The sequence below is a fragment of the Coregonus clupeaformis genome, chromosome 20 (assembly GCF_020615455.1).
Source record: "Coregonus clupeaformis isolate EN_2021a chromosome 20, ASM2061545v1, whole genome shotgun sequence".
NCBI lineage: Eukaryota > Metazoa > Chordata > Actinopteri > Salmoniformes > Salmonidae > Coregonus > Coregonus clupeaformis.
Window position 1 is genome coordinate 58,563,552 of NC_059211.1, and position 13,942 is coordinate 58,577,493.

At 46.0% G+C, this 13,942-nt stretch overlaps 2 protein-coding genes across 11 annotated transcripts in view; one reads left to right on the plus strand and one right to left on the minus strand.

The window, feature by feature from the left end:
• Nucleotides 1–4,655: 4,655 nt before the first annotated feature.
• LOC121533946 (proteoglycan 4-like) lies at nucleotides 4,656–13,296 on the plus strand. Of its 2 annotated transcripts, XM_041840324.2 has the most exons (16): nucleotides 4,656–4,685; nucleotides 4,813–4,904; nucleotides 5,372–5,488; nucleotides 5,699–5,821; nucleotides 6,651–6,725; nucleotides 6,828–6,914; nucleotides 7,015–7,089; nucleotides 7,835–7,903; nucleotides 8,040–8,618; nucleotides 8,904–9,785; nucleotides 10,572–10,655; nucleotides 11,022–11,158; nucleotides 11,378–11,534; nucleotides 11,731–11,838; nucleotides 12,392–12,520; nucleotides 13,178–13,296. In XM_041840324.2, the coding sequence occupies exons 2-16, from the start codon at nucleotides 4,838–4,840 to the stop codon at nucleotides 13,294–13,296; spliced, it is 2,808 nt and encodes a 935-aa protein (XP_041696258.2). In that variant the 5' UTR covers nucleotides 4,656–4,685; nucleotides 4,813–4,837. The 2 variants fall into 2 exon arrangements, with proteins under 2 accessions (XP_041696258.2, XP_045061528.1); XM_045205593.1 differs by lacking the exon at nucleotides 6,651–6,725.
• Nucleotides 13,297–13,347: 51 nt separating this feature from the next.
• Nucleotides 13,348–13,942, minus strand: part of LOC121533944 (nucleoprotein TPR) — a 37,133-nt gene continuing 36,538 nt past the window's right edge. For 8 of the 9 annotated variants that reach the window (XM_041840323.2, XM_041840317.2, XM_041840315.2 and 5 more), the window contains one exon: nucleotides 13,348–13,688. In XM_041840323.2, the coding sequence (XP_041696257.1) occupies nucleotides 13,636–13,688 (53 nt within the window). In that variant the 3' untranslated portion in view covers nucleotides 13,348–13,635. Of the gene's footprint in view, nucleotides 13,713–13,942 lie in introns of all 9 variants that reach the window. The other variant, XM_041840321.2, reaches the window with a different exon arrangement.

A 13,942-nucleotide genomic window follows, 5' to 3' on the forward strand; every position in this document is an offset into this window, starting at 1 on the left:
GAAGTGTTCAGTAAGCAGAAGGCTCTGTCACTCCCTCCCCCACCGACCATATGATTGTGCCATCAACCTGTTCCCTGGAGCTGTCTACCCCAAGGGAAGGTTATACAGTATCTCCCGCCCTGAACGTGAGGCTTTGGAGACCTACATCAAGGAGTCCCTAGCTGCTGGTCTCGTTCGTCCCTCGTCATCACCCCTGGGGGCAGGATTCTTCTTTGTGGGTAAGAAGGATGGCTCTCTTCGACCGTGTATTGATTATCGGGGGTTGAATGACATCACGGTCAAGAACAAGTATCCCCTGCCCTTGATGAGTTCTGCCTTCGACTCCTTACAGGGTGCTACGGTGTTCACCAAGCTAGACCTACGCAATGCGTATCACATGGTCCGGATCAGAGAGGGAGACGAGTGGTTGACGGGTTTCAATACACCGATGGGTCACTTCGAGTATCAGGTGATGCCGTTTGGACTGACCAATGCTCCAGCGGTATTCCAGAGTATGGTGAACGACGTCCTGAGAGATATGATCGGTCTCTTTGTGTTTGTTTATCTGGATGACATTCTGATCTTCTCGAAGGAACCTTCCGACCACGTCCAGCATGTCCGGCAGGTTCTGCAGCGATTGTTGGAGAATCGCCTGTTCGTGAAGGCCGAGAAGTGCGAGTTTCACGCCCACACGACATCCTTTCTCGGGTACATCATCTCCAGGGGAGAGATTAGGATGGACCAGGAGAAGGTTAGAGCGGTTCTGGAATGGGCCCAGCCCGGTACGAGATTGCAGCTCCAGAGATTTTTGGGGTTTGCGAATTTCTACCGCAGATTCATCCGGGATTACAGCCGTGTGGCCGCTCCGTTAACTGCCTTGACTTCCAGCATCAGGAGCTTCAAGTGGAATCCGGAGGCGGATCGAGCGTTTCTGGATTTGAAGAGGCGATTCACCAACGCACCGATTCTCTCTCAACCGGACACGGCCCGTCAGTTCGTCGTTGAAGTGGACGCGTCTGATGTGGGAGTTGGCGCCATCCTGTCGCAGCGATGCTCCACGGACAGTAAACTCCATCCCTGCGCCTACTACTCTCGTCGCCTTTCGCCTGCGGAGAGGAATTACGATGTGGGTAACCGGGAGCTTCTCGCGGTGAAACTTGCCTTGGAGGAGTGGCGCCACTGGTTGGAGGGGGCGGAGCAACCGTTTATTGTCTGGACTGACCACAAGAATCTTGCTTACGTGCAATCGGCTAGACGCTCCCAACTCCCGTCAGGCCAGGTGGTCGTTGTTTTTGGACGATTCAATTTTTCCCTGACGTTCCGACCTGGATCTAAGAACGGCAAGGCGGACGCCTTGTCTCGGATGTTCTCCAAGACGGAGGAGAGTGGGTCCAAGACCGAGACAATTCTCCCCCGGAACTGCGTCGTGGGAGCTGTTAGGTGGAAGATTGAGGAGGAGGTGATGGCGGCCCTTCGGACGCAGCCCGGTCCCGGTAACGGTCCACCCGGTCGGTTGTTTGTGCCTGAGTCGGTTCGTCCCTGCGGTCCTCAAATGGTCCCACGCCAGCAAGATGGCTTGTCACCCTGGCGTGGCTCGGACGATGGCGTTTCTTCGCAGACGTTTTTGGTGGCCTGCCATGGCCGAGGATACTCGGGGCTATGTTGCTGCCTGTCCAGTGTGTGCGCAGAATAAGAGTACCAATCGGCCCAGCTCTGGACTACTTCACCCCCTTCCTATTCCCCGGCGACCATGGTCGCATCTGGCCCTGGACTTTGTCACTGGGTTGCCCGCTTCTGAGGGGAACACGGTCGTTCTGACTATCGTGGACAGATTCAGCAAGTTCGCCCACTTTGTGCCAATTGCCAAGCTTCCCTCTGCCTCGGAGACGTCCGAGATCCTGGTTAGGGGAGGTTTTCAGGGTCCACGGTTTGCCCAGTGATATCGTTTCCGACCGTGGCCCTCAGTTTACCTCTGCTGTCTGGAAGTCCTTCTGTTTGGCCATTGGAGCTACAGTCAGTCTCACATCTGGTTTTCACCCCCAATCTAATGGTCAGGCGGAGAGAGCCAACCAGAAGATGGAATCCACGCTACGCTGCCTGGCCTCTTCCAACCCCACCTCCTGGGTCTCTCAGTTGCCTTGGGTTGAGTATGCCCACAATACTCTCCCCTACATCTGCCACTGGGATGTCTCCCTTCCAGTGCCTGTATGGCTACCAACCTCCCTTGTTCCCTTCTCAGGAGAAGGAGCTCTCAGTGCCTTCTGTTCAGGCCCATATTCGTCGTTGCCACCGGACCTGGCATCGGGCCAGAAAGGCACTCCTTAGAGTTTCGGACCGGTATCAGCTCCAGGCGAATCGTCGCCGGATCCCCGCCTCCCACCTATACCATCGGAGATAGGGTCTGGTTGGCCACACGGGATCTTCCGTTACGGACTGAGTCTAGGAAGTTGTTACCCGAAGTTCATTGGTCCGTTTGTGGTGGAGAAGGTGATCAATCCAGTGGCAGTTCGACTCAAACTACCGAGGACGCTCAGAGTCCATCCCACCTTTCATGTCTCCTGCCTCAAGCCTGTTTTCCTCAGTCCTCTGTTGCCTCCTCCGCCTCCTCCTCCTCCTCCTCGGATGATCGGAGGTGGTCCTGCCTACACGGTGCGACGCATCATGGATTCCAGACGGCGGGGCCGGGGTTTCCAGTATCTCGTGGACTGGGAGGGGTATGGTCCTGAAGAGAGGAGTTGGATTCCGCGGCGACAGATCCTAGATGCTGACCTCATCCGTGACTTCTACCGCCTCCATCCTGGCGCTCCGGGGAGTCCGCCCGGTGGCGTTCGTCGGAGGGGGGGTACTGTAACGATCCCGGCAGTCTGAGTCGGGTCCTGTCTGTGGACTAGTTTTTTCTGCTCGTGATCTCCAGTTTCCCGAGGGTTCTGGAACGCTCCGGGGAGCTCTCTTGATTTCCGCACCTGCATCCCATCAGCAATCTGCACACCTGGTCCTGATCATCACCCTTCTTAGGCTCTGGCCTAACATCCATTCCCTGCCGGATCGTTAGCCATGAACAGTAGGTTTACCAGAGTATCAGTCGTAGAGCTTCTAGCGTTAGTTTTGTTGTTTTGCACCTTGTTGGTTTGTTGTTTACTTACCTCCGTTTTGTTCCATCTGCAGTCACTCGTCCGGAACCTTCATCCAACCTCTGCCTGGTGGTCGGCGGCTGCCGAGCCATGATTGGATCAACCACTGCACCCCCAACAACTAATCAACGCCGCCCGCTCTGTTCCCTGGATTATTCAGCATCACTCTTGAATTTGTAAATAAACACTCACCTTCGTTTCAACTTACCTTGTCCTGGTCTGCTTCTGGGTTCTGGCTTTGTAACTCGTGACAACGCTACCATATCTGTGTCAATGTCTCATTTCACCTGTAGTGCTACCCTAAAATTGCTGAAATAATTATATTAAATCAATGATGAGAGAATAGTCATATTAACTGATAACTGACATGTGTGCCAATTATATAAGTTGAAAACCTTGTATGTTAAAAGCACAATGGATCAGTGGTTCACATTAAGGGAATGGTCTCTTGGAAACAGTCCTTGCACATCACTGGAACATTCTTATGAAAACATTAGGTAATGACCTAATGCGACTTAAGGGAATGTTTTCTAAAGGTATGGGAATGTTTGTTGTTAGCTGGGATTGATGTGATAAATAACTTGGCTATGCTGCTTGAAGACATTTCAGTGACCTGTCAGCATTGAATCAACATCTGCATTGAATCATAGGCCTAGGTTTTTATCATTAAAGAATAACATTGATCCAATTTGTCATTATGACACGTTGTTTCCTTGGCAATGGGGCATGGATATGGGCTGATAGACTTGCCCTGCCTTTCAAAGGCAGTCTCACAGTCAAGTTCACTAAATCACACTTTTATTTGTATGTGGCATGAGTAACAACCAGACACCAGCCTGACCACACAGGCTAAACCGCACCAATCATTCTTAGAAAAACAAACGGTCCTCTGAGTAACAGACTGGCATGATCCTGCCAGTCTATTCGCTTCCAGTAAAATATTACTATAATCATTGCATAATCACATAATCATGCAATATCCTAATAAAATGAAATAGGCTACTTCTTCCTGAAAAATACTGGCAAAAGATCTTTTGGATCTGAACACAAAATATTTATTCAAGCCTCCTTGGTTGAAATTTGAGATGTTATTTCCGAGAACAGAATTTTATTGAGTTCAGAAAAATATAGAATAACCTACCCTACCTATTGCAGATTGCCACTTTAGCCAATATTCATAGGAATTATCTCAAAAGACAAAATAAATAGCATAAGCCTATCTTGAGTTAATTGAATATCCTTTTGCTGAACTTTTTTTTGTAATCTTGTTTTGAAAGAAAAGGGTACACCAGTCTGTGTGATATCATCTGACTGGCACAGTAAACACGTGTGTTGAAGCAGGTCCAACTCTTATTCAAAATATGCGGGGGGAAATGTGCAGTCTAGGGTTCCCTCCCTTCAGCGCGTAGGAGTCTAGTCTGCGAATCACTTGTGGGTTTTAATTGGACTGGATATGGCAATTAACGGGAATCCTTGTCAGAGAAGAAACCGGCAGCCCGCCTCTCTCTCAGTCCTTATAAAAGCAGATACAGTGCAGGACTCAGCAGGATCTGGACGGAGGGTCACTCTTTCAAGGTACAGTGAGACCTTTCACTCTCAAGTCATTGTGTATAGGCTATATGATTTATAATGGAATATAAATTAATTGAGTTGTGATGTTCTTTCTTCTCTCCTTTCTGTCTGTCTGAATGCTTTTGCTCAGGTTGAAACAGAGAACACCTGTGAAGATGACTCCATCAGCTCTTTCTGCTCTTCTTCTGCTCGCTTGTGCTCTCCCATTCAATTCTGCTCAGTGTGAGTATTTCTAATCACTGCATATGTAAATTGCTTTGATTCAGTTTCTGATGTGTGGTGTTTCTGGGTTTTATTCTAAATTGTTCTAACCTCCGTTAGAGATGATAAGGATACATGTTGTCACTCTCTATATGTAAATTACCATGAGCGTGCTGAATTGCTTTCTGTAAAAGTATAACAGACTGTATATACTGTATATACACTGATTTCTATTTATTCATTCACAAATGATTAACTAGGAGGGGAAAATAGTTTATTCTGTCTCTGTAATGTATGATTCAGCCATTATCTTGTCAGTGTGATAAGTGATAAGTCCATGTGACAAGGCCTTATTGTTGGAATGATATTGATACTGTTGTCATAGCTGGTGACTTGTGACTGTCTCTTTGTGGATATATCTCCATGACTGTGTGCTAAACTACTGAATGACACAAAATATTATTTATGTTGTTGACCTTTCTGTATAGCAAGCTGTAGTGGGAGATGTGGAGAAGAGTATTACAGGGGTTCCATGTGCCAGTGTGATTATGACTGTCTCACTCACGAGGAGTGCTGTAAGGACTACGAATCCCAGTGCACCACCAGTAAGGACTTTTCTTATCTATTTATTAGTGGTATCTGAGTTACATTACGATAAACAAACATCATAATGACCCATGAGAGTGCTTGACATGTTTTCTAGATGATATAGACGCACATTGATGTACAGGTATTATGCATGTGTTATAACATAACCAGGAGAGGACTGGTGTGATAATGGATGTACTGTATGTTTGATTGTGTCTGTGTACCAGGTGACTCGTGTAAAGGGCGGTGTGGCGAATCCTTTAAGAGGGGCAGGCAGTGTGACTGTGATCCCGACTGCGCTCGCTATAGCAAGTGCTGCCCAGATTACAAGAGCCAGTGTGGTATTGAAGGTAGTAAAATGTCAAACACACCTAGCATGGTCTTCTGAAGTAAAATCCTACATGCACGTTTTTTCCTGCATGTACAGTGCCTTCAGAAAGTATTCATACCCCTTGACTTATTCCACATTTTGTTGCGTTACAGCCTGAATTCAAAATGGATTCAATAGATGTATTTTCTCACCTATCTACAAACAAATACCCATAATGACAAAGTGAAACATGTTTTTAGAAATATTTGCTAATTTATTTGAATTGAAATACAGAAATATCTCATTTACATAAGTATTCACACTCCTGAGTCAATACTTTGTAGAAGCAGTGATTACAGCTGTTATGTGACTTGTTAAGCACATTTTTACTCCTGAACTTATTTAGGCTTGCCATAACAAAGGGGTTGAATACTTATTGACGCAAGACATTTCATTTTTTTTATTTATTTTTTTTATTTGTAAAACTAATTCCACTTTGCATTATGGGTTTATTTGTGAAGGCCAGTCACAAAAAAATCTCAATTTAATCAATTTTCAATTCAGGCTGTAACACAACAAAATGTGGAAAAAGTCAAGGGGTGTGAATACTTTTGTATGCACTGCAACTTTTCTGTATTGCATCCACAGGTAAAGATAGCATATTATTTAATGTATTAAATAATATGCATGACATGAAATAATGTAGTATAAATGATAGTATGACTTACAATGAAGAAGTGGTTAGAGTTAGTTGATTTCAAGATAGGCATGCTGGCACTATGCATGTAAATATGCATGTAAATGTTAAACTCATGCAGTAGCCTGCGTCAGTTCATTTTGACTATTTTCTCTTTTAATAATTACTACAGACACCAAAAAACCAGCCAGCACAACAACAACGAAGACTAGCTCATGTAATAATGTAAATGATGACAAACCAAAAGGTATAGCTTTGATTTAAATAAGATAGTATATTCATATAAATATTGGTATGCATGTTAAAATGCAAAAGCTTGTCAGTTCATCTTGACTATTTTCTGTTTTAGTAGTTACCACTACAAGCACAAGACCAGCCAGTACAACAACACCGAAGACTAGCTCATGCGATAACATAATTGATCACAAACCAAAAGGTATATAATTATGATAAATAATAGATTTTAGAGAGATATTATAGGAAAGTTGGTTGCTTTTGGATACTTTGACTCATTTAGTACTTGGTTGACACACCAGAGCCAGAGCCTCCCCAGATCCAACCAACTGAGGAGCCAGAGATGACTCCCAATCCACAGGAGGAACTAAATGAAGGTCAGTATCTTCAGAACAACCTTACTGAGGAGATGGACAACCAACACTTCAGCCCTAAATAAGAATGAAAATTGAATTTCCACCAGTATTCACTCAGCCCATCTTCCAACGACAAATTCAAAACATTCCCTGTAATAAGAGAGTAATATTGTCTAATGAAAAACACAGATCTTTTGAACTTTTCCTGACCAATCAAGCACACGGTAGAGAGTGTGATTCCAAGATGTTTTGGTTTGGCTGCCTGTCATGCTACTGTGACTCTCTCTAGCTGTGACTTGAGCCGGAGCCCAGAGGCCTAGTCTCCCTAGAGGTAGCCAGGTGCTCTGTGTCCGTGCCAGCCCCTATGGCCAAGAGAAACATGGGGAAATAATGTCATTATGAGTGGGCCGTGTGGAGGAGGGCAACAGGCACAGCCTCAATCAAAGAGAGAAGTGAGGAATGGAGAGATGAGGCCAGGATGGATGAGGAGATGGGAGTATGTAATATGTGGGTTGCAACTCAAAAGGTTGATTCGGGACAAAACAGGGTGTTTTTGGATTGATCCACTCTGGCCAGCCCACTACAGACCTGTTGGCACTGTAGAAGTGTATTCCTGCCTGGAATGTCATCAGTGTCTGTGGTTTGATTCAAGACATGCCAGGATTAACTAGAAAAACAGGAAAATATCAGAGAGAGACAAAGTTGTGTAATTACACATGCCACCTATAACTCAGCTATGTTAATAAACAATTAAATTCATTTTCAGATTTGTCAGATGACCAGCTCATGCCATTGGTCACCCCAGAACCAGAACTCCAGGATGAACAGGGCGATGGTGAGAGAAACTTTTTTCCCTTTCAACATTTCTCAACATAGCTACAAATTCACTTTTTATTTAGCCTATGCTGAGTTGCTAGTTAGAAGATGTGTGAATATAAACTTTACATTCATTTGCCCTTATTCCCTTCCAGATGTGAAGGGCGAGACCTGGCCAGACCTCCCTGTTCCCTCTCCTGAGGCTGGTCTGGAAGACCCTGAAGCAACCCCTAACCCAGAGGACCCTGAAACTGGTCTGGTGGATCCAAAGGCAACCCCTAACCCAGAGGACCCTGAAGTAACCCCTAACCCAGAGGACCCTGAAGTAACCCCTAACCCAGAGGACCCTGAAGCTGGTCTGGTGGATCCAAAGCCAACCCCTAACCCAGAGGACCCTGAAGCTGGTCTGGTGGATCCAGAAGTAACCTCTAACCCAGAGGACCCTGAGGCAACGCCTAACCAAGAGAGAACCAGTTGGTCAGAGCCATCTCCGACTGAGCCAGCCCCCTCGGAAACCTCTAATCCCACCGACCCCTCCGTGGACATGACCCCTTCACCCACAGACACTGAGACTGACCCTGAGCAGGAGGCCATTTTAGAGGGGGACTACACAGCCTTCCCTGAGGAATTGGATCCAGAGGCAACACCAGGCCCAGAGGGGACCCCACCAGCAGAGGTCAACCTCAACCCCTCCCTTGTCGAACCAGCCAAGGAGGTTCCCACTGAGAAGGAAGGTAAGGGATTCAATTCAATTCAATCTTTATTGTCACAGTAGGGCAATTCATTGTGCAGTCAGGACAGGAGTTTACAAAATACATGCATACACCACAGCATCTGGGCACAGTGTGGGAGATGATAGCTGAGCCATCTCACACATACAACGTCTATGAGATAGTCTTCACTATTTCACTGCTCCTGGAAATTGCATTTGACAAGATGTTTCACAATCTACTTTGAGTCATTTGGAGTCAAATCAAATCTGACACGGACATCAAATCTCATGTTTTTCTATCTCCCAGACTCCAGTGTTCCTGAGGGACAGCCTGATTCCAGCAGCAGCCTGTCTGCATTAGACCAAACTCCCCTTGGATCCTCCTCTGAGCCCACCCCTGCCGCCCCCCAGCCCTCCAACCAGGTCTTCCCGAGCTCAGAGCCCCAGCCTGGGCCTACTCCTGCAGAGGACACCCTTGAACTCCTACCTGAAGGACAGAGTGAATTGGACCCTGAGGGTCAGGAGGCAGAATCTGAGAACACACTGCCAGAGGACTCAGAACCCACACCCTCAAACCTAGAGAATGCTGCAACCACCCCAGCCGCCAACCCAGCCTCTACCAGCCCCACACAGGGTACACCCTCAGCCTCAGAGGATCCTGAGGCTACCCCTGCCTCTCCAGACAGCACCACCCCCTGCACCAAGCCTGACCAGACACCCAGTGCCCCTGAAGGAGCTACGCCAAGCTCAGAGCAGGACAGCCCCAAGGAGAATGCCCCAACAACCACCCCTTCAGACCCACAGGATCCCAATGCGGCCTCTGAGGCACCAGCATCTGAGAGTGGTCCCGAGGATAAACCTGGCAGAGGGGACACCCCAGATAGTTCTGATGACAGTGTCCCCCAGACTGGAGATCTGGCGATGCTTCCCACCCCAGATCCTCTGGCCACATCCACAGACCCAGCGGGACATGAAGAGGAAGGAGACGAGGCCGCACCAGAGGAGACCACCACCGACCCCATGAAGCTCACTCCCGTACCTACCACCAAACCCACCCCCAACAAAACCACGGAGAAACCCAAGCCCAGCAAACCCACAGGGAATCCCAAACCCAAACCCACCCAGCCCAGCACCCTCACTGATATCAACCAAGCTCTGGGCACAGACAACCCCAGGGACTACCAAGCAGGTAAGCTTAACCATGTTGGACCTTGCTTTGCCTTACTTTAATACTATTGCAAAGAAACACAGTCAAAGTGGTAGAGCACTTATTACTGGGCAATGGTAGAGTCACCAGCCTTATTACTGGGTAGAGTTGCCAGCCTATCCTTTTCTTCATGTGTAGCATTGGGTTTTATTACTTCTCTTGGATGAAAAGAGTTTCCTCCTGCCAAGTGTAGCTGCACTATATTAACTGTCAAAGGTGACAGTTTTCCCAGAGCCTAACAAGTCAGTCCAGCACTTTCTGTGGGTTGGAAAAAAAGTACTCAGCTCCTTCACAGAGAGAGCAAAACAGAAAAAGAGGTGACATTAAAGCGGCAATCAGCCGTTGAAACAATAACAAAGCGTTCTCACGCCACTGTTTCATTAAAAAGCTGAGAGATGGGCCTGGAGAAATATAACCACTCTCAAATTCATAGACTATGGATACAAGGACTGACCATGTTTTAACCATGTTTTGAGGCTATATAGTGTTTGTTTACATTTACTTTGTTAACAAATATTGGAGTGAAACAAAGCTTATATTTTGGGTTTTGATAGGGTACGACAGTTGAACTAAGCTCATGAACTAAGTTATATTCTTCAAGAATCAATGGGTACATTCATTTATAAGTTAAAACAAATTGCTGTAGCAACTGCTGATTGCCCCTTGGACAGACTCTTGAAATGGTCCTGGTTCGCTTAATACATTCACCATGTTGTTTTTCTTATTAGTCCTCATGTGGCTCCTTTTAAACGTGTCCTTTTTCTCCAGATGAACACGACACCAACATCTGCAGCGGTCGTCCCGTCAGCGCAGTCACTACGCTGAGGAATGGGACCGTGGTGGTTTTCAGAGGTCAGTGCCAGATCATAACGACTTGGTCTAGATACTGTGATTATATACGTCTATGTACCAGACCCACCAGATGTTGGGTTTGCCCTCAGACTGCACCCAGTCTGTCTGCCTTTGTGATCTTGTGACTGGACTATCCTTCAGCTCTTATTCATATTTTATAGATATGACACTGATTGTTTTTCAAACTCAAGATAATCCCAAACATTTTCTAAACGTTTCCTGTTCATTTACACGAGAGTTAGCTACAGTAAGACAACCCCTGTATTATAGACTAGAGGATACATAGAGGATGAAAAGTAATTGAGGACAAGATGCAGATGGACGTACCATAATACCAGTGTTGCTTCCACTGTCCTCCCTCTTTAGGACACTATTTCTGGGTGTTGGACAGCAACAGGGTGCCTGGACCTGCCCGTGGGATCACAGACGTGTGGGGTGTCCCTTCTCCCATCGACACAGTCTTCACCCGCTGCAACTGCCAGGGCAAGACATACTTCTTCAAGGTACACCTCCTATGTAACATTAAACATAAGATACCCAAGGCAAATGGCAGCATTTCCATTTTGTCATACCCTTCACTTCAAGTCAGTGCTATCTGTTCAATAGGCCTACAATGTGACTATCCTAAGCATAGTGTGTTATAAGACCTACTTTTATACTACACTAAGTATGTTGATAGAGAGAATAAGATTGTTTATCTATGCGTCTTCTCCCCTCCATAGGGTTCTAAGTACTGGAGGTTCGAGAATGGCATGATGGAGCCCGGCTACCCCAAGCTGATCAGGGTGGGCTTCAATGGGCTGCAAGGACAGATCACGGCTGCCCTGTCTGTGCCTGAGTACCGCAAGAGGAGAGAGTCTGTCTACTTCTTCAAGAGAGGTGACTGACCGCTGTACACTACTTACCCAGTGGAGGCTGCTGAGGGGAGGATGGCTCATAATAATGGCTGGAACGGAGCGAATGAAATGGCATCAAACAAGCATGCACATCATAACATAACATAAACAAGCATGCACATGTCATCTGTAGTATCCTGAGTTATCATGTCTGATATCTGTATGATTGTCTGTTCCAGGAGGCTTGGTGCAGAAGTATTCCTACCAGTCTGGAACCAGCCCTACATGCGGCAGGAAGGTCCACTACTCTGTTTATACCGTACGCAACCGTGTTGCCAGGCAAGCAGGTAATGAGCCGCCCACGTTTTGACCTTTCAGTCCTTTCACTGAACATTTTATCAGACTGAGGCAGTGGTGAGAACCTGGGACACCGGTCACAGACAGGTTTTATTTGAGTTGAGATGCATTTTGTTCTCTATAAAGACTCAGAGGGAGATGCGGCAAGGAAGGAGGGAAAGAGAAAGAGGAGAGGGAACAAGGTTCACCGTATGTAAACAGGTTATTCAGAGAAAACAATCACAAGTCAGATTGTGTGGGTGCAGAATCCGATTGTAGTGGAACGTCGCAACACAATGTTTTCAATGAGTTACTAAAAGTAAACTGACAGATTGCAATGTCACACAAATCTAAGAACTACATAATTTCTAAGTTGAATGCACCAATTTGTAAGTCGCTCTGGATAAGAGCGTCTGCTAAATGACTTAAATGTAACATTTCCTCAAACTAGAAATTGTACTCCAACAATCAGACTCCTAGACCATAAACCTTCCATTTCAAATATCACACTATCATCAATAATGACATTTGTCAGTCTCTAAACTGAACTGTCTATCCTCTCAGTGCCTCTGCTGGGACAGGAGATCAACATCCGTCTGACCTGGAGAGGCTTCCCCTCCACCGTGACCTCCGCCGTGTCCATCCCCACCCGCAGGAAACAAGAGGGATACAACTACTACCTCTTCTCACGCTGTAAGTACTTAGCCAAGAGACAATATTTTTATGAACCAAATCAGAGCCTGTAGTCTGCCTTTGATGATTTTAATTAAATGCTACTTCAGCTTGTTTGTTTTTTTAAAGACTGGTTTGGTGGAAAACCATGCCCCTATCGGTCTGCCGTAACAATCCAGTCCTAGACCTTACACAACGTCATGTCGGACACATGTCTGAGCGGGGTGGGTCACAGAGAGGGGAGGGTGGAGTAGTTGATGGGTCTGCTGGCATGGCATGTGGTTTGGTACTGTCCTAGGAGGTTGTGTCAACAGCAGCCCTTCCTTACTCCATAAGGAGGGAGGTGTTTGTCTGTCTAGTCATTATGTCATTAAGAAACACTAAATTGAGGCTCAGGGTCTGCGGTGGCCAATTAAGAGACCTGCCACAGGTCATGTTTTTCTGATAAAAGATGGTTCATTGTTGGTGGTTTTCTGTCAGTATCTTATTGATACACCAAAAAAAAAGAAATGCTTGGACATGTATGAAGTGACTAACATTTTCCTTTGCCAGTTATATCATATTTTACACGGTTCAAGTCAAAACAAGGAAACTCTGCAAATGATTACCAGTCCAGAGACATCAAGTGCGCCCATATTTTCCTCACATTAACCCACCCTCTTCCCTTGTGTCTTTCAGCCAAATACTACAACGTCAATATGGGAGATGAGCGACCTTTCATAGCTACTCCCCCGGTGAGCTCCATTCCCCAGAAGAACTCGGCCAAAGACTTTTTCAACTGTCCAAAGGAAGTTTGAGGAGAAACAGCTCGGACATTCAAAAACAGATTCAGATTCACTGACACACTGTTTTCCTCACAGATCTCAAACTTTATTAGCATAATTATTCATAAAACCAACACCACAACGTTTTAGCAAGGACTCCGCTTAAACCTTTTAAAAACAAACAAATATTATTCGTCATAACAATGAAATTATCAGTGATCATATCTACAGCTGATTCTAAAGCACGATACGTCATTTAGATTTATGGTATCTGCGGGTCTTCTCTTTGGAACCATGGTGATCAGTCTTGTAGCGGGAATGATGTCTTGTGGAGACGGGAATGATGTTGGGGCAGGAGCTCTGATCGGTTGTTTATCGGGCGAATCTCCTCCCAGTCCCAGTTACACCCCGTGATGGCAACGTCCCTGGTTCCCATCAAACGACACATACTGATATGAGACAAAGGTCTGCTTTACCAATGTAAAAACAAATCACATTCTGATTCTGTACAGCACCTGTATAATGTATAATGCAAAGACGATGCTAATGTAACTAATCATTTTAGATTAAATGTATAGCTTCTGTATTTTCGGACTATTAAAATCGATTTAACATCAACAATGGATCTGGACTTGGTTTTATATGTTGTATTAATAGTTGTGTACAGTATACATGTCTG

Coding starts and splice junctions, on each gene's coding strand:
- LOC121533946 (XM_041840324.2), top strand. CDS start 4,838: ATGACTCCATCAGCTCTTTCTGCTCTTCTTCTGCTCGCTTGTGCTCTC. Junction 6,915..7,014: donor AATTGATCACAAACCAAAAG/GTATATAATTAT, acceptor TTGACACACCAG/AGCCAGAGCCTCCCCAGATC. Junction 8,619..8,903: donor GGTTCCCACTGAGAAGGAAG/GTAAGGGATTCA, acceptor TCTATCTCCCAG/ACTCCAGTGTTCCTGAGGGA.